We start from the raw sequence: 20,536 nt of genomic DNA, 5'->3' as shown, positions 1-20,536 counted from the left end.
GGTCAGGAGCTGCCAGTTAACATTGTCTCGTAATTGCCTGTTGCTTGTTGGCTGCCAAGGGGACCAAACCGAATGTGCTGATATTCAGCTGATGGTGGGTTAAAGATGTGACTTTGTGGCCACTGTGGTATGTAGGCCTTCTTGAAAGAGTTCTGCAGTTATTGCTGTTCCCATACAAAGACAATGAAAGGGACATGAAAGGAAATTAAGTTATTGGCCTGGTGTTGAGACAAGCTCTGTAGCAGATGAGCTGTCACACCCTGGCTCGACTCTCAGTTAAAGCTGCTATGCTTTTGTGACTGGAGAGAACACTGCTTGAAAATTTTTGTACTCTGGAGTCTACATCTGGGATCATGACTACCTGATCTTTTACTGAAACTCATCTATCTGAGCAAAGAAAAACTTATTTTTTTTTTCGTTACAGCAAGGAATCACAGTGTAGAAAAGATCAGTAATATTAAGCCTGTTGGTTTTAAGCTCCTTCCTATTACTCACTTGTGATGTGCTGAAGTTGCTGGATCTGTTAAGCTCGGGTGATGGTGGCTATTATAGGAGAAACTCTGTGCATTCTTCAATGTGTTGCAGGACTGAATGCGATGCAATTACAGAACCTGGCTGCATTAGCAGCTGCGGCCAGCGCAGCTCAGAACACACCGAGTGGTACTGCTGCGCTCACTTCCTCCAGCAGTCCCCTGAGTGTGCTCACCAGCTCAGGTAAGAGACTGCCTATGCTGTAGTGGGTTATGACATGGGTTGCCTTAGGGGTCATTTCAGGATAGGTGCCATCTGTTTTGTCTGTCCCTTTTTGTCACTTTGATGTCGATTCTTTAATAATCAGTTTTACTGGTGGATCCACTGGCCTTTGTTTAGGGTAAGCATCTTTGCCATCAGCAAAGGCTTTTTTGCCTGCTGTGTTCCTTCTTCCAAATGGTCAGATTAATTCAGAGTAACAAGAATTTTTGAGGTCGTCATGAAACAGAAAGGTAGGCGACCTCTTTCCAGTCATGTTATTACAATTAAACAATGCTTGGTTTATCTGTGGTTTTAGGCAGGTACCGTGGCAAATGTACCCTGTTCCCCTGGACGTGGAGGTAGAAGATGCCTTAAGCATGAAGTAATGCATTCTGTACTCTAGAACAGTGTAGTTTATATTCCTCTAGCATTAATGAAGACAGAGATACTCTAACAACCTCATAGATGTAGAATAAACAGACCCTTAGCACATTTATTGGGAAGTGGTTGGTTGTCTAGAACTGAATGTCTGAGTTGCACAGAAAAATCAGTGTCTTGCTCTCTGGAGGAGGGCAGCGGGGGAGTTGTTTGTGGGTGGCTTTGGTTTTGTGGGTTTGGGGGTTTGGTTTGTTTGGGTTTGGGGTTTGTTTTTTTTTCACTTTAGGGTCTGTATATTACCCAGAGAGGCTAAAATGTCCAAGTAGTGTTCTTTTGCTGCCTTATTGTTAAATGTGACCATTAAATGCAACAAATAAGAAAACAAAAATAAATTAAATTATGCTTACATCAGACATGCTCAGTTTTTACCACAAATGAGGATCACTATCCTACTCAGTTATTTGTATCCTATTTTCATTTATTTCTAAATCCTGACATGGGAAGAGAGACGCTATATTTTCAGGGTGTTAGTTTTCCAGCATCTGTGGCGTGGCATGTGGGTTTGACTTTGTTTTTTCTGTTTGTCATGAAAAACCAAATTGCATATCCAATTTTGAAATCCAGCCTACAAGGCTGACATCTTCACATGTGATTGTGAGAGACCAAAGGGGGTTGGGGAGTGTTTGAAATTTCCACAGGTAGCTTTTTTTATTGTGTAGGAGGACCAAGGAGCTGGACTAAGAGCTCGTAAAGAGATTACAAGGAAAAGCTGTTTAGAAAACCTTATGTCACATGATCAGGAGTTAAACCATGGGTGCTTTGCAGAGTTTTCTACTTAGAGAAATCCCCAAGAAAGAATCCAGTTCAAAGAGTGTTCTGTTGCTGGACAGGTTTGCTTTTTTTACATAAAAACTGTGGTCAGCAATTCATGAAGATTAACATTTCAAAATTTATCTTGAGTCCCAGCTATGGTATCCTATAATGTAAAAAAAACAAAACAAACAACCCAACACACAACACCCAAAAGAAAAAAAAATAACCAAAGCTAGAGTTGAAGCTATAGAAGATCTGCATTTATAACCCACTAATGCTTCTTCATCATAGGGGAAACATGAAGGTGAATGTATCTGAGAGCTTCTCCCGTATTTCCTCATGCAGTAGCAGAGCTGGAATTGTCAGGTTACAATTTGCTGTGACTGGCATTTAGAATTAAGATTTCCTTGTTGGTGCTCTCATCTACTGACAGGAGCAAGTTTGTTTTCTGATTTGTTGAGGCGGGGAAAGGGACTGGCAGGTTGTGAAGTTCAAATGTCAGATGTGCTAGAAAAGGCAGAGACAGCCTCTTCTCAGGAGTGTACATGAAAGCACAAGGGCAATGGGCACAAGTTGCAACAAAGAAAATTCTGACTGGATATGAAAGAAAAATAAAATTAATGGTGCGAGTGATTAAGCTGAGGAGCCCTGGTGCCAGAGGTGCTGTGGAATCTGCCATCATTTCAGAGATTGAGAATGCAACTAGAAAGGACCCTGAAGAGGCTGACCTAACTCAGAGGTTAGACCAGCTGGGAGAAGACCACTAGACTAGATGATCCACACAGGTCCCTTTCAACTGAAGTTCTGCTACTATTGTGTGATTCTTTAGGACTGGTTTCCCTTCTGTGTTTTTTGGCTGTTCCACAGCACTCTGCAGGTTACTTTTGCCTTGATGAGAGGCGTATCTCGGGACTCTGTTCTGCTATGATCAATGCTGGTGGAGGGGCTTACAGGGTGGTAAGCGTAGTTCATTTTTAATTATCTTCTGTGCTGAATCCAGACAGCTTTCTGGTTGCCAGTCATACTAATAAATTATTATGTGTCAACAATCAAGTACTCATGATGGGTTATTTGAATTAATATCCTATACAGAGGTATCAGTTCACTTTTCACAGGCTTATAACATGAAGCAGTCACTGTTGCATTGCTCTTTAAATTTAATTTCAAGTATAATTTTAAAAGAGTAGTGATTAGCTCTGTGCAAAAGAAGTAAGTTCTGGAGGATATGTGGTCTGTACATAGTAACTAACACCAAACTGAAATGGTTTCAGTGCTTTTCATCAGAGGTGTGAATGTTTTACCTTTTAAAACCATACTTAAATTGTGGGAAGGGGAAGCCTCATTGTGAACAGACAGCATTCAGTCTCATGATACTTCCTGTAATTATACAGTTTAACTCTTTAAACTAGCTATTATAAAAGCAAACTTGAAATTCTCTTTTGATTAATACTTATGTGTGCATTCGCATAGAAGGCTATTGGACTTCACACATTCAGAGCATCCCTCCGGAACCATACCTAGACCTTGAAAAAGCTCAGTATATAGCTGTTCCATACCGTGTGTTAGTAAATGCCTTCTTGTCTGTGGGACATATGGCAACATCTACTGTGATAACCTCTTAAACCGAACTGCAGATGAGATGACTACCGGCTTGACTTCTATCCATCTGTCATCCAAATGTTCACCTGATGCTTATTTGGACATCTCTCCCAGATTGTCCTCAAACTGCATAGTTGGCGAAAAAATCCAGACAGTCATTATGTGTAGTTACTTTTTTTTATTTTCTTTCATCTGCACTGATAAATTTTGTGTTTGGGGAACTGGGAAGTCCACCCTGCAGTCTGTGAAGTACAGATAGGTTGCATGTCAGAATGGTTGAGCTCGGAGGTGGTGGTGAGTGTATTGTTTTGCTGTCTTCCTACTCGTTTCAGGTGATTTTTTGAGATACTTCCAAACAGTATTGTGTATTTTAATGTAGAATAGGATGGAGTAAAACCTTCAACCTTGCAATAAAGCAACTGTTCTTTGGAACTGAACAGACCTCTGCTGTATCCACCTATAGGTAATTCATGTTACAGAGACCATGGCCTTAAACTCATTTAAACAGCTAGCTTGTGAAAAGGACGTTCAAGAAAATATTACAGAAGTATCTCAGGATTGGAGTGTCTTGTCTGCCATCTTTTTCGCTCGAACATCAATAAAGAGTTGTCTGCTCCATAGCAAAATAGAATGGTTGCCAAAGCTGATGTATGTTTCCATTTCTCATCCTTTCAAAGGCAAGCATCAAAGGTCCAGCAAAGACTAGGTAACTTTCCTGGCTTTAGTGTGTCCAGCAAAATTGTTTTCAGAGAGATCATAGTCTGTCTTCATTTGCTGGAACTAAGTCTCGTACAGTTCAGTCACATTCGTTGCCTGAATTTTAGTGCTCTTTAGCTCATTGCTTGGATGCTAGTTGAGTGAATTAGAACAGAATTACTGTTCCCTCAGTTTACCTGGTAATTGATGTCTAAGTTTCATTATTTTTCATAGCTATTCTTCACTACGTATTCAGTTTTCTGAAAACCTTTTCAAGTAACTCTTAGAGTTAGCCTTTTTGACTAGATACAACTTAGAAGATAGATCTAAGAAAACATAACCTCAATAGCAAGCGGAAAAAAAACAACCACCCACCCAAACCAGCAAGAAACAATGTTAAGAATGAGGGATGGAGTAATGAACATGTATAAAGCTATGTTGGTTTTCTGTCCCCATTACTGTGTGCCGTTTTCTGAATCTAAAATAATACACATAAAAAACCCAGAAGAACAGAAGGGATGACTAGAACTGTGGAACACCTTCCCTATTTAGGAGCAGTGAGGGAGCCTGAAAAATAGAGGACTGACATTGGAGGAGGATATATGATTGAAGTCTACAAATGTATTAGTGTTGTGATGAAGATGTATGGGGAAAGACCAGTCCTTAGATATTCTGCAAGGATTACAGAATATCAGGTGAAGTTGTCAGCTGACAGTTCAAAAATAACAGCTATTTTTTTGTATAGTGCATGATTAAATTGTAGAACTCATGCCTTAGAACATAGTAGAGTCAAATAATTTGGTGTTACTGAAATTAACGAATGAAAATCATAACTTTGATAGAGACATTCCCCTTGGCTGAAACAATCCTAGATTTGCAAATTGTTGTACTGAGATAGATATATATAGAGAGATATATAGAGATATATATAAAATATACCTAGGAAGTATTCCTTTGTAATTGCCCTGTGTTTCTGCTCTGCTGTCACTATCTGCCTTTAGTCGTCATCAGAAATGGAGTGCTGACTTGGTACAGTAATTCCTATATACATATGATAAAATAAACCAAACAATGTTAAATTTTCTTGGTGTCTAAAGTACTAAAGCATTCCTTGTTTTGCTTAGAGATTTCTGATAAAGTCAGCTAAACTAAAATAACTGTGTGCAGCTTTTTTAGCGGTTTAATTTCTTTAAAATCACCACTTTTTTAAAGTAGGGAAGGCATCCATTCTCTCTTTTACTTTGCTTTCTAGCATTGGCTTCATTCTTTTTTTCCCATACCACTACTATTTTGTTGTGGGGTGTGGTTTGGGTTTTTTTTTTTAATGGTGTTCTCATCTGTCAAATGTGTCTTTTTATATTATGCAGGTTAGCAATGAAGCATTGCAGAAACAAGTGGTATTCTCAAATTGAGACAGCTGTATCATTTCTGAGCACTGGATTTTATTCAGCTAGCTGTGCTATTTTTTTCTGCGAACTTGAGGGTTATACTGTAACTTGTTCTCTATATTTTTCCAACATTTCCTATGCTGCTGATTATAAGATGGAAAGCGTCTCCTATTCTTCATAGTAAGCATCTTAAAATGTAGTTTGGGGCATTGTCTTTCAATTTCTGACTTAAGAATCTAGAACTTTTCATAGACGAGATTTGTCATTTCCTCTGTCGGTACAAAAACTAAACAGTGATACGAAGTACAGCTCCCTGGGTTCTCTTGCAGCTTTTGTTAGGTGCAGCTACTTTGGTTAGGACTCGTTAAGTAAGTTTGCTGTGTTCCATTTAAATAGCTACCATACTCTGCTCCAGCAGAGACTTTGTAGCACATATAGGAAGTGGTGAATATGTAGTGTGTGTGAATCTGCTTGAAAGATGCTAACAGTTCTTTTCGAAGTTTTAATCGATGTAGACAGCATAACTGAGAATCACAGAAACATGAAGGGAACTGAAAATGCCTGAATTTCAGTTCTTCTGTTACCCGCCTGGTCAGGCAAATAAATTCCTCTTGAAAGAAGACTACAGCATGCCTCCACAGCACCAGTCTTCAGTATCTTTTAATTTATAGAAGCTGTAAATATTTTCCTGTGCATCTTGTGCAGTAGGTTTAAACTTAACTGGGTTAATAGCAGTATACATAGCTTCTCATATTTACCTTTTTCGGTTTTCTTAGTCCACAAACCTGTAAGGAAGACCACTGCTATGTAAAATACTATTCTTTTCTTATTTTATCATGTCCATAATCTTTGTAGATGTCCTTAATTTGAACTTCTGTTTCTTTTGACGCACCAGCTTGGCAAGCTTTTTTTCTCATGGTTTTGATGTCTATTTCTGTAGAACTAACTCTGCCTGTTGTAGAATTTGGCATGTTGTATAAGCTGCTAGGTACTGTATCTGTAAACCTCTCTTCCTGAGTAAACGTTAGTTAAAGATATTGGTGGCACAGTCAACGGGATAGACGGTGTGTTTTGGATGTACATTTCAAGTCTTCTCTTGGCCCTAGCCCCAGCTGCTGCCACAGGATCTTGAATGGAAAATTATTTCATGTGTCAGAATAATCTGGGCATCTGCTGTTCCTGATCTGGCAGTATAGGAAAACCATATGTTTGGTTTGGCTGGAGCTTTCTTTAATGTCCCTAGTATCTATGTTTCAGGTCTTTTTCACCTTTTGTGGTGTTTCAAGGATAGATGTTAATATGTAGCAAGTGATTTCTACTTTAGTCAGCAGGAAACGGGCATTGCTGCTGGTCACTTTATGTTGAGGTACAAAGTTCAGCTAACATTCCTGTATTGTCTCAATCCTTAGGTGTCTTACAGTTAATGAAATTGTAATTTCTACAAAAGATGGGTGTTATGATGAAGTAGAATTTTTTAAAAAATGTAGGAAGGCATTAGAAGATACATAAGCAGTATGATCAATCAAATTGTGTGGGTTTGGGATTCTTTTGTTTTTGACATGAAGTATACCGTTTTGTCGTGATCAGTTCCTTACTAGCATTTTCTACAGAAATAACTTAATGAAGAATTTGAATTATCAGGACCAAAAAAATACTGAAGTTTAATTATCTTATTTTAATAGCAGGTTCCTCACCTAGCTCCAGTAGCAGCTCCTCTGTTAATCCAATGGCTTCTCTTGGAGCACTGCAGACACTGGCAGGGGCTACAGCAGGCCTCAATGTTAGCTCTTTAGCAGGTAAGCTACGTGTTGTGGTGGGTTGGGGGAATAGCTGATTATCATTTCTGAGGCTGTGCTGTTTCTGTAGGGGTTTCTTTCTGCTCCCTGCTTTTTGTAATAGTGAAGAGTTTTTGAAAGATAATTGGTCTGGCTCAGTGGAAGTACTCAGTCATCTTTATTCCCTCTTTGTTATACAGGAATGGCAGCCTTAAATGGAGGACTTGGCAGTGGTGGTCTTTCAAATGGGACAGGTAGCACAATGGAAGCCCTCACGCAGGCTTATTCTGGAATCCAGCAATATGCTGCTGCTGCATTGCCTACACTCTATAACCAGAGTCTCTTAACACAGCAGAGTATTGGTGCAGCAGGAAGTCAAAAAGAAGGTAGGCAGAAAGTTGTAGAAACAACCTGAGGGGGTTTTTTTTCAAAAGGGCAGGTTCAGCCCTTGCAGCTACCTTACCTGCAGAGCTTTTATTTGGCAGCGTTTTTATGAATGAAGTTACAGAACACAAAGAAGGAAAACCTATGAGGTCTCTCTGTTAAGGGCTGTCCAAAATAGTTTTTATACAGGAGGTTTCTCCCAGGCCTTGTCTAGTTTTAAATAATTAGTAATCGTACTCTTCCATTTTCTTAGTGGACAGGAGAGTTTGAGTCTGCAGCCTGATACATCCCACTGTCAGAGAATCAGTTGTGGCTTTGTTAATTTTGTTTTCTTGGTCCTCCGCCTCTTCCCACAGGCAGTTAATGCCAATCTGTTCACTCTTCAGATTCAGAATCAATTTAATATGTGAAGTAAAGAATGTAGGAATAAGTTTTCAGCAGACTGTAGGATGTTTAGATGTCAGATGAAAAGTAATGCGATTACTTACTTGTATTTTGTATTTGTACAATTTGTATGTGTAGTTTTGGCACAATGTGGAAATTACAAGCAAAAATGGTGAGAAAGAGCTAGAATTATTTGAATGATCAATCCCATCAAAGGGTCATGCTCATTTATTCTGGAATCAGGTACTCTACAGAAGTACAAACAGCAGTTTCATTGTTTTATCTAGAAAATTTGGCTTGAATGGCTCTTCCACACTTTTTTTTTTGTAAAGTGGGTGTATGTTATCCATGCTCTTTCTGAATTTATATTCCCGCTTGCTGTTTGAAGGTCCAGAGGGAGCCAATCTGTTTATCTACCATCTCCCCCAGGAGTTTGGGGATCAGGATCTGCTGCAGATGTTCATGCCATTTGGAAATGTTGTCTCTGCCAAGGTTTTCATTGACAAGCAGACCAATCTGAGCAAGTGTTTTGGTACGTTGAGTCTAATCATTTTACCTGTAGCAAGGTGACTTCTTCAGAGTCATGTCTTTTTCAGTATATTTTCTAGTCTAGCTTTTAAGTCAACTAGTGACTTTTTCTCTGTATTCCTAAAAAATAAACAAATCAGTCTGAACTCTTCTAGCACTGACCTGCATTTTCCTGATTTTCATTGTGACTTTTTGCTTCTCCTGATTTCATATTGTTATGCCTCATTATATTGTTTTGGCCCTAGATAATTCACTATGATTTGTGTTTGCAGACTGTAATCACAGTATAGTTCATCCTCTTCCCCCTTTCTGTCTTCACTAATTGTTTATGTTGCTGTATATACTACTTACTATGTTATCATTGTGAATTACTTCTGTTAATATTTTTGTATAGAATTGTTATGGCTGCCATATAGTGCAGGAGTATTTAACTCTGATGTTCTGTAAATGCTCTGAAGGCAATTTTTAAAGCTGCCTCCTAATTCTTGAAAACTTTGTAATAGTAAAACCATTTCAGGTGTTATTTACTACCTAACTTCGGTAGTAAACATCTTTTGTCCTAATTGTGTTCTGCTTGTTGTGTATTTAGATGGGAGGCACATGAGGGTGGAAGTGTATCCTAAAACTGTAAATCAACCTGTCATGCTACTGTTACTATCCAAACAGATTATTTTTCGTTAACTGCTAAAGTCTGATGACAGAAGAGCAAAGAACATATTCTTCCTTAGCTTGTGTAGTAGGAGGCTGTGTGTGTGGACTGAAAGATTCACGGTTTTAATTTCCTCACTTTGAAACCCCAGTGCAAGCACTTGTAGCATTTTTGTAGTGCTGTAAGCTCTCATGACTATTGTGATAGATGGAGATTTCTTGTGATGGAATAGGAGAGGTGAGCCTTTCTCTATGATTTTGATAGCTTTGTCCCTACATAATAGCATGTATTTTTTAGTATTTGAGCCAAAAGATGTGGACAATCTGATGCTTCATGAGAACACAAAAGTATGCTAAGCTTCAGGCTGTAACACCTGTGTATAGAATGATCTCCCCAGGTAGTGATGCTAGCCATTGACTGGAATTATTTAAAATGCGTTCTTTCAAAACCCTGGAGAAGTTTATTTTGAGGATACTGTTTGCCTGAGATGATATATAACTTCTTTTCATCTGAGAGAAACCTAAACATAATAGCGGTACAAGTTCTACACTGCCTTGACAGCTACTTCACTGGAAGCAAATCTACTCTCATATTGCCAAGAGGGCAATTTCAGTCTTTTATCTTTAATGAGCTTTCATACATTTTCCAGGTTTGGTTTTCTCCCAGATATGAGTTCCTATAAAGCAAACGGCAGTACTCGTTTTTGTTGGAAGACTAGAAAACGTTATTTTAATTTTCTGAGCTTTGTATGTCTTTTGGCCAAAGTTTCATACATCAGAAAGCAATGCTTTGTCTGAGAGCCCTTGGTAAGAAGTTTTTGTGAAAAGTCAGTTGTGAGCTTCTGAAAATGGCATTTCATGCAAGCCTGTCTTACCTTGTGAGTACCTGCATTTCCAGTTGCGAGTAGGTGTTCTGGACAGCTTTGGCATGGTGTAATTACGTATTTTCTTTTCTTCAGGTTTTGTAAGTTATGACAATCCTGTCTCTGCACAGGCTGCCATTCAGTCAATGAACGGCTTTCAGATTGGCATGAAGCGTCTGAAAGTACAGCTCAAGCGCTCTAAGAATGACAGCAAGCCATACTGAGCGCCCCTCCCCTCCGGGACTGGAGTGAGAAGGATCTTCTGGTAAGTTGGAGAGGAGCGCACTTAGTGATTCGAAGCCCTAAGGCTGTGTTTTTACAGTCCTGGAAGCTGACCTATGCCTTCTGTCTGGCACATCTTCCCCTGAAGACTCGGCTGCAGCTTCTGCTGAGAATCCCACTTCGAATGGAGGACAAGTTTGTGCTTTTGTTTCCAGTGTTTTACTTTGGAGTTTAGGTGCCATATCGCTGAGGTTTTTCGTTCTGTTTTTTTTTTTCTCCCTTATTTGAAGTTTGCTGTGTTTGTAACCAGTGTGTGTTGAGAAGGACCAATGCCAGCTCCTTGGGGGTGGGAAGGGAAGGTTAAAGGGGGAGCAGCAGCAGCTGACACCACACTGCCTTGGGGTAGAGAGGAGAAGGGGAAGCAGAACTGACACCACACCACCATGGGGGATAGGAGAAGGGAAAGCAGAAATAACACAGAACAGCTGATGAAAACAGAGATGGAAGGAGAACTGAGCCCATCCAAGTCTGGGTGAGCAAAGAACTGACTCCATGTAGCCTTTGTCATGCCCCATCCACTCTGAAATTTCCTTAACTGTATGCCATGGTGGGGATTTAGTAAATCATCTCTAAAGCAGGAGACAAGAGTATAAGGGTGAATACATTAACAAGCCAAAGGAAAACTGCAGTGATTTTTTTTTTTCTGTATATAAAGTAGCGTTTATATAGCATTGTGAATGTACACAGCACTTTATAAAATTGTTAGATAATGTTCCTGCTCAGAAAAATGTTACTGTCCATTTACAGTTGAATATTAACGAGATGCAGTGAATTTCTCCATATTTAAGAAAACTTACGTGATGTACTTTACTAGGTTTTGTAGAAATGTATAGAGACAGACAGCTTAGTCTGGATGAATACATCTGGGGCTGGAAACAAGAAATTTTTGATCCCTGGTAACCTGCAGAATTATTTTGACAATTTTTCTTCTTAACAGTTCATCACATTCCCCATTTCTGTGGAATAATGTTCTTTTTACAGAGTATTACTTTGAATTCATTCTGATAAGCATAATGTAAGTGCTGTTTGTTTCTCTATTAAAATGACTGTTAAATTGGGATGGAAAGCCCAGAGTTACCTGAACACGGCTCTTGAGGCTCCTGTTTCATACATGTTCTCATAGGGTTTGATTTCTCAGTCTTAACTGTTACAAAGATAACTTCCTGGTTGTTTTTAAAAACAAACAAACAAACAAAAAAAAACCAAAACAAAAACACAACCAAAAAAAACCAATTAGTGTGGTGTTTCTTTATGCTGCAGTTTTCCTTTAAGGTGGTGTGTACCAGTGCAAAATAGGCTAACACACGAGCTGTGGAACCAGAGCAGAGCATCAAGCTATTCAGTCTTATTCTGCCTTTTGGTACTAGCTGTTATCTTCTATACTGAAGGAAAATTGAACACATTCCTTCAACAAACATACACTTTTTCTGCACACTTGTGAAATTGCTAATGGGTTGTTAAGGGCCTTTGTTACACGCTGGTTTTAGGGGGCTCAAAGGACTTTTGACACTCTGGCCTGAGTTGTTTTAAGAAATCGTAGTAAGAGTCCCATTTTATAACCATCAAAATTCACCTCTGTCACAAGAGGGAGTTTACAATTTCTGTGCATCTTTAACAGAAGTTCCATTTACCTCATATTTTCTCCTTTTCCTTGTTTTCTTTGTGTTCCTGGTTCATCATGCTGTTTCCCAGGGCATCAGCTAACACTGCAATTTGGGAGCCAGCTGCTAAATAGTGAGTGTGTGGGTCAGACGCAGAGTTGGGACTTTCTGTTCTGCTCCCACAGGAGGAGCGCGAAACCCATCAAACCTGAGATCGCCTTCAGAATCTGCACCTGTGTGTTGGTGGTCAGTTAGGAATGTCAGGCGTTCCCAGGGACTGGGTCCCCTGGGATCTCAAACCTCAGAAATACAAGGCCTGATCTGTAGCATCCAAGAAAAGCCCTTTCCATTCTTAAATTGAAAATCAGTTAGTTAATGCTGGTCTGTCTATATTGATGGCAAGCAGGTAAATCTGTCGGTATTACTCAAATCATTTTGTGGTGGCAAAGGTTCAAAGGCCAGACTGCCAAATTTCCCAGTTACGCTGGCATGTGGTACCCTTCTATGTTAATTATTTGAATCTCTCTAGAAACATAAACATACACTTAAGTGAACCATGTACACTTGAATTCTGCACGGAAAGATGTGCCCTGGTTTTCTGAGAAGAGAGTGTTGGAGTGTGAAGGCCTCCAGGGTGATGACGGGATATTTTTTTTTTTAATAAATAATATACTTTTAAAAAAAAAAAAGAAAAAAAACAAACAAACAAAAAAAAACATAGTTGGGAGCAACTGCTCCAAGTGCAACCTGCTGTAACCAAGAATGTTGTTTCTATTTTTATAGAAGTTTTATACCGCTCCAGGGTGGAGAATATTTATTACCTAAATTATTTCACTGGAAAAAAAGGCCAGGGTTTTGTAGAATCCTGAATGTGATTGTTTTACATACATAATGATGTGCATGATTGAAACTACTGATTTTCAGTGGCCTGTTTGCAGCCCAGCAACTGCTAAATGGGGAAGACGAATGCTGTGAACCAGTGGAGGAGAGCACTGTGCTCTGGGGTCTCTACAGTCACTCTTACCTCCTTTGCATCCTACCCCACTGTACTATCTTGAGACCTTTGTCCTGTTTTTCTTTTAACCTGATGCTCTGGCCTCGTTACTAGTCATTTCAGTTGCCCAAAATTAGATATCTTAGCTTCTGCATCCTATAGTGCGTACTCAATACTTATGGATCAAGCTTGGTGTTGTTGCAAATAGGTGCAACTCCTATTGACTTTAGGAGATTCACCAGTTTACACTGTTGCTTAGTTTGATCAGTGACTCCAGAGGTAATCACCTTAAGACACCTAACTTGGGCTAGCTCTTGTGCCTTACTGGCGTAACTGTAAGTATTGCCAAAAAGAAAGAAATCTATGCAGGTTAAATTTTAAAAGATGTGATCCTCAGATGGTTTGAATCAATGCAGTTCTGCTCCCTTCAGTAGAGCTGCATCAAATTTCACCAGCTGAAGATGTTGCCCTTTTCTGTGTTTGTTTCAGATTTCCCTTTCATGGTGTGTCAATGTATGTTGCCAAAGTTAATAAATGTATCAAGTTTGTGACTTGGGCAGATTTTTTTCTGATAACAGAACCGATCAGATAAAGTTAGCATTTCTGTGTCTGTCTGGTGGCTGCCCCTGACTGGAGATTTCAGTGGTTCTTGCCTTCCAGTCTAAAGTCAGTTTTCTTCCTCACTCATCGGCAGGCAAGTTTGGGATTTGGGGGACTTGAGGCTTTAAAATTTTATTTTAATTCCTATCATGCTGTCATTCAAGTGCAGATCAAATCAGTGTCAAATGGTTTATTTCCTGGACAGTCAGATAAGAGTAGGGTGAGTCCAAATAAACTGCAGGAGGATTGGCTTAGTTAGCCACATGGGCAAGGTATTCTGTATTCTCATAAACCAAAGAATCTGTATTTTCTATAACAAAAGCTAGTAGGACCTCCGATTAAATGTATTCCATATTACATATTACATGTGCCACTGGGAAATACTTACATATCTTTAGAAACAAGATGGAAATGGTCTGCTTCATAGATATTTTTTTGCTCAGAAGACATTTGAGTTTACTAGATATGCCATAATAAGATGAAAGTATTATGAACAATTGAAGTCTTAGTCTGATGCTACTTAGTATCAAGTACTGCAGTAAACATACTCATAGATTCTCTGGTCCTCTAAATAATCAGAGTCCAAAATAGGATATATCTTTGTAGTTCAGTTTTTTTCTTCCAGTAATGCAAGGCTTGCATTATTAGAAAATGCCTTTGATATATAGTGATTAAATTTTAATTCTAACCAGAATGAGGATTGGAGTTTTTCAAAAGTACCTGAGATAACGATGGTGAATTTTTCCTTTCTGTTTTAATGGCGAGGTGGTTTACCATCTGTGGGTGCTACTATCTGGAAAGTAGGTGCCTCAGAAAATTTCTCACTGACAAAAACATCTGTAAGGAAGAAGCTTTTTATCTGACCACTGAAGGTCACGTAGCATGATAGATACTGCTTGCACAATAGAATTAACTGAAGTGTTTCTTCTTGTTAGTAGTTGGGATTTAGGGAAGAAGAGTTTCCTGTTTCATGTGGAAATATCTAAAAGCAACTTAGATAAAGCAAATTGTAAATGAAGGGTGCAGCTATGAACATGTAAAACGCTTTGAGAGCTTCTCATTGCAAACATTTAAACATAAGGATGTGATATATTCCTGAGCATACCTACCACAAAATATAAAACACAGAAGGCAGAATTACCACAGTTATGAGAACAAAACAAGGACAGACTGGAGTAACTTTAGTTATTTAGTTCATGTCCAGCATCTCACGGCTCTGCTCTTGTAGGCCAGTCCTTCCTCGGGGCTTTTATGAAACTTAAATCTTTCCCCTCAAAATTGCTGATTTATTTGAAAAATATTTATCAAAGCCCCACACACACATAAATCACACAAATAATTTCTATAATGCATGCTTAGATGTCACTTGATTTCATGCCTCTTGTTGCTTCTCTTGCCTCAGTTTGTAATGAATTTGCCTTTCTGGTTTAGGACTGAAACCTTACAGCTATCTGCAGACTATCTAGAGTATTTCTAGAACTATAGAAATAACTGCAAGAGTCACGTTGTACTCCGTTTGCTGAAGTTGGTTTAAACTCCATACTAAATCCTTTCCCTGAATTGGAAAGTACGAAGAGCAAATTAATGTCAATTCTAGCGAGTGGAGTGTTGCAAGTTTAGTTGACAACATGCTTCTTGTTGCTTTGGAACTAGAATGCACACTGCTGTTCTCAGTCTTGCTATAAATGCTATAAGATGATAGACAAATCTCACCTGGCTCTGGTCTCAAAGCTACTGGTTAGAGACTAGATGTGCTGAGGAATAAGGCCACAAATAGGGGAGTTGAGCAGGGGCAGGAAGGGAGGAAGAAAAAAGAAAAAACTTGCCTCCTCTCCCCTACCGCCTGCATTCTTCCCAAAATGTTCCTTGTCTCTTGCAGCTCACAAGCTGAGGGGAGGAAACAAAGGTACTGATACCATTCAATACAGGAATTATTGTATTTATAAACTTTTAAAGAAAGCTTCAGGAAACACATTTTATCTATTCATCAATCTGGCAACAGTGACTGTAGAGCTTCTCAGAGCCCAGAATGCCCTCCTCACAAAGTCAGGGAGCTGGGGGCTGTTTATATAAAAGGTTGGAATGGAAAATCCCTGTGCAGGTCTAATGGTATGAAAAGTGCTCAGTTAGGACAAGTCTTAACTGGCAGTTAAGTCTTGAGGAATTCTTCTCTGATGCATGGAGGTTTTGTCTTGTATAATTTTATTTGCCTCCCCCCCATTCCAAATCACCCAACCCCAGTTTCATGGGCTCCTAGGGAATGAGAAGGGACTGTAGCTGAAGGAAAGAACATGGATTTCCTGGGCTTCCACTGCCCAAGAACTTACCATGTTAGGATGCAAGAAAAGTCTCAGCCGTCAAACCACCTGTGAATCCCTTGTGTCCTCTGTCTTGTCTCTTACGGTCTCAGTCTCTGTGGGCAGATGTTAGCCCTGGAGTCATGTTTTTTGGAGTCGGTCTCCTGGGGAGGGAGCTTGCTCATTTCTTCTAAACAGAGCTAGTGGAGACACTGGGCTCGGGGCAAGGTGTAGGAGTGCATGCTAACCGATGTGTCACTAGGCTGTGGAATGCTCCGCAGACTGGGTGTTAAGAGGGAAATCCAGGCCTCTGCTTCCATTTGGTTTCTGGCAGTTTGATGTTTACTTGGTGTCCTTCATGTACTTCGACTTTTACTTGTCCATCGTTGGCATGTGCTGCCCTTCCCTGTCAACTCCCTCCCCCAGGAGATCTCATTGTACAGTGCCCATTCTTGTTCTCTCTCTCCGTGTTTGGATGTACTGCTCTGTGTAACTCAGTGGGTCTCCCTCTTTCTGGTTTGTTTTTTTTCTAGATTCCTGCCGTTTGTTCATCGTTGTGCCTAAAGCATGTCGATGTGGCGTTCAAGTACATCGTCCAAATCCTTGTCTCTTCAGCTTCTCTGATGCTTGAACTCTCACCTTTGACCTTGTGTTGACCTTTGATGCTGATGTGTATTTTTATTATGTTTGTTTCTTTCTTTTTTTTTTTTTTTTTTTTGTGCTGCCAAATTGGTTTTGCTAGAAAGACTGCTGAAGGGGAATATTTAAACTTGCATTTGAATATAAAAGAATTTCTATTTTTCTAGACCTTCGTAAGATAACCACTTGATTTTGTGAATCTGATTCTTTGTAATTGTCTTCAGAGCAGCCTTGCTAGCATACCTTGTGGAGTATTGTATTTCTGTGAACATACAGCCAATCACTTTCTAGGCTTAGTTTTTTCTGTGTGCTCAGTTTTAAAAACACAGTTTTGAAGAAAAAGTCAATTATATGGTGTGACTCAATCTTTCAGGAGACTTCCTAGTCACATTTTGCTGATCTGGTTTCTATGCTTGAGGAGACAGCATGTGTTTTTGAGTTCAAACTTGTGACTTGAGTGGCATCAGCAGAAAACACTTGAACTACATTTTCGTCTGATTGTAGCTACATTTTTGCTCTGGCATTTATTGATTTTTTTTTTAATTATTATTATTATTATTATTGTTTTTTTCCCCTGCTCCCCTGTGTGATTATCAGTCTGCAGTGAAAATTTGATCAAAGTTGATGTTGTATTTTGTTAAGCTCCAGCATGCTTGGTTTTTTTGTAACTACAATCTCCTCAGCAAAATGTGATGATTGTTTTAATCTTTCAAACTAAGATCGTGCCCAGAAATGTTTTGCATGTTTCCTGCTGTTTTCTTCACACCCTCGTATATATCACCTTCACCTCTCTGTTTTCTATAGTTTGTGCAAAAACTGAGGAATTTAATGGGTTTCAAAGGTATCCTTTAAATTGTTTTTTTTTGGTATGACAAATATCTGATCGGAAGCCACCTGAGGGCATCTACCTGTGCACTTAGACTGTCTGTCTGACAGAGCACCTGGACCTTTTTCCATCTCCAGTGCTGTCAGAGGCTCCCAGGGACTTGGTTGCACTGTTCCTGTAGTGGAAGGGGATTCCACCTTCCTTTGGTGGAAGGGGATAGCTGGGCAGCAGGAAGGTGGGGGAGCTTCATGGTATTTCTGTTCCCAAATTTATCTGAAGCTAGGGCTGCTTTGAAGCACTCTTTATGAGCATTTTCTATAATTCAGGGCACATACTTGTGAAGTCCAGCCCTTGTTTAATACTATTAGTCAAACCTTGGTGGCAGGATCCTGGAAGGATTTAGGTTAGCTCTTGAAGTAAAGTGTTTGAAATACCCCAGAAAAAGCATCTGTAAACCTGGTCCTGCAACTGCTGGCTCTTTTCCCAAGTGACAAGCACAATACAACAGCCTCTGAAGCTGTTACCTGAACAGGGTACCATCCCCAGCTCTCTTCTCAAGGGCCTTAGCTGGGGAATCTCTACGGAGATTTTTTAGTTTTTGTTTAGTTTTTAATTGGGTAATGAGCTAAGCAGTTTTTCTGGCTTGCAGCATGGACTAGAACAGGTTACTGCTTTCTGGGTAGCAGGCTCCCCCCTACCCTACGTACCATCTGCACAGGTAGAAACTGGGATGTAGCTTCTAGATGAAGGCACCTGAATAGTGTGTGCTGTGATGAAGTTTCAGTCAGAAGGAGAAGTAAGCTCGTGTAGGTATCGTAATAGTAGAAAATAAAGTGAAATGAAATCCCAGGAGAAGGAGTTTCACTGGGAAAACAAATCGTGTTTGATTGAAGTCTTACTTTCGTCCAGTGTTTGGAATGATACAAAGATGCAAAAGGATTATTTTTTTTCTCTCCTACTCTTCAGTTGGCTGAGGATACTATAATCTCAACAGATATTGACTAGACTTGCATAGACAGTCTTTAATCTGCCTGCAAGACAGAACACGTTTGGATATGGTACATATACCTGGGAGTGAAGCGTGAGGCTGGATGAAAAAAAGGGTAGAGCCTTGTTTCTTTGGGAGGTAGGGTTGTGGGCTGGCTGCTGTTAGTCCCACAGTCTGAATGCACAGGGCTCTGTGTTGGTGGGGGGCACTGGTACCCTGCAGTGTATTGAGAAACTGCCAATACGTTTCTGTACATGCGCGTTTGGTTCCATAAGGAACTTTGGGGAAACCTGTGGAAAAATATCTGAAGAAAACCAAAATGCCAAATGTTGGATGTTTCTTTCCTTTCTTCTTTCCTTTTCTTCTTTTGGTTGTTTTAATTGTTCTGTGGTGGTTTTAATGGATTTGAGACAGTGGAGCAGCAGCTGCCTTTCTGATTTTTGGCTGCTTTTTGTGAATAATTTAAAAAGAAAATTTACATTTTGGAGACAAACCTGTGGGCTTTTTTATTGGTACAAACATTGTATTTAACACTAGGGGTTTTGTACAGTTTTTTGCCTTTTCTACTAGAAAACAATGTAAAGTGATTCACAATGTGACGAGAAAACAAATTGCCACTATGACCAAATGTAGAGTCTGTTCTGCAGTAATGGGATTTAATCAACTCAAAGTTGTGGTTCAGTCGTAGAAATGCTTTTCTTTACCTTGTTTGAGCTGTTCCTTTTTTTTTTTTTCTTGTTTTGATTTGCAAAACAAAATGTCTTTTTGTGTGAAATTGTGTTGTACTCTGTAGAGAATTACGATTTTACTTTAATGGTTTAAAAAGCAGAGGAGCACATGTTGCTTATCTGATCGCAGAGTTTGTGTAGTGGATTTAAAAATGAAAAGATTTGTTACAAGTTTGGAACGAGCGAGTATGTGTTAAAGGAGTTTTCTTCCTTTTGTGTGTGTGTGTTTTTTCTTTTTGTCCCAAAGGGCAACTTAAAGCTGTTTTAATTGCACAGACACACCAACAACAAGTCATTTTGTATATGCCAAGTGTGGTACCTTCCTTTGTTTATTTGCTATTAAACTGTTTGAGAAGAGTCTTTGTGTGTTGTATTTGTGTCTTAAACTTGAGGTTCATTTTGGGTCCAAGTGTGGGAATATGAGGAGAGAGTGGGGATTTTTACCTCTGTGTAGATGAGCTGCTTTGAGTAGAAATGGAAAAAGTTGTTTTGGTTGTTTAGGCTCCATTTTGTATCACTTGGTAGTCAAGTCCTTTTTATACATTGGATGAAGAAAAGCTGAGAATGTTGCATAATGCAAATATGTGATACACTGGGGAGTGAGGTGTAGGCGTATCGAGCCTCACAGAATTGGTGCTGCGTAGCCACTTGCCTGTCTGTGCCCTGTGCTTCATGGTGTTCCAAGGGCTAAATAACTTTGGCATAACACCAGACTTCAGCTGTATAGGAATAGCACGTGTGCGTGGTGGTGTGTGGGATTAGATAGGCACCAGCTCATACTGCTCCTACGAGCCCCATACCTGGCACTGCCTCCTCACCCCTTCCAGGAACATGGCCAAGCTTGCTGAACCTATCCTGGTTCTGTAACGTGAAGGTATCTGCAGTCCCCAGTGCTCCTAGTCCCGGGAATACTACACAGGAAAACCCCAAATGGGTTGGGATTACTTACTAGCTCAGGTTTTGTGATAAACGAAAGTTACCTGCTTTGCTTTTAGAACTAAGTTACATTGTATAATTTGTTTAGAAACTTGCCACAAGTTTGACATTAATATTGCCTCTCTCAGAAGGAATGTACCACAACAGCTGTGACTTTGCCATGTTTCTGAAAGCTCCTAAAATTTAGTGATGTTACTCTTTCCTTCTGCTATCTTGCATCTCAGAAACTGCAAGCATTTTTGCGGCAGCTATGTTTCTCCTCCGTGTCCTTCTCCCCTGTTATCTGGCATACTCTGTTTCACCCCATTACTTCCTACATGATTGTAAACCTGAGAGCACTTGCAAGCATCAGGATTCAGTGCTGCATTCCTTTCCCTGCAGTGCACCAATTCCAAAGCAAGGCACTGAGCCACCTGTTGCAGAGTATGCTGGGATCCCCGCAGTTAATTTGCAGCTG

At 39.7% G+C, this 20,536-nt stretch overlaps 1 protein-coding gene across 20 annotated transcripts in view; it reads left to right on the top strand.

The window, feature by feature from the left end:
* Window positions 1–20,536, top strand: part of CELF1 (CUGBP Elav-like family member 1) — a 69,356-nt gene that overhangs the window by 42,546 nt on the left and 6,274 nt on the right. For 12 of the 20 annotated variants that reach the window (XM_055716527.1, XM_055716524.1, XM_055716522.1 and 9 more), the window contains 5 exons: window positions 586–714; window positions 7,289–7,402; window positions 7,582–7,767; window positions 8,538–8,681; window positions 10,285–19,500. In XM_055716527.1, the coding sequence (XP_055572502.1) occupies window positions 586–714; window positions 7,289–7,402; window positions 7,582–7,767; window positions 8,538–8,681; window positions 10,285–10,412 (701 nt within the window). In that variant the 3' untranslated portion in view covers window positions 10,413–19,500. Of the gene's footprint in view, window positions 1–585; window positions 715–7,288; window positions 7,403–7,581; window positions 7,768–8,537; window positions 8,682–10,284; window positions 19,501–20,536 lie in introns of those variants that run through there. The other 8 variants (XM_055716517.1, XM_055716521.1, XM_055716514.1 and 5 more) reach the window with 4 other exon arrangements.

This window comes from Falco cherrug, chromosome 7, assembly GCF_023634085.1.
Source record: "Falco cherrug isolate bFalChe1 chromosome 7, bFalChe1.pri, whole genome shotgun sequence".
Taxonomy (NCBI): domain Eukaryota; kingdom Metazoa; phylum Chordata; class Aves; order Falconiformes; family Falconidae; genus Falco; species Falco cherrug.
This window is presented reverse-complemented; position numbering and strand designations above follow the sequence as displayed.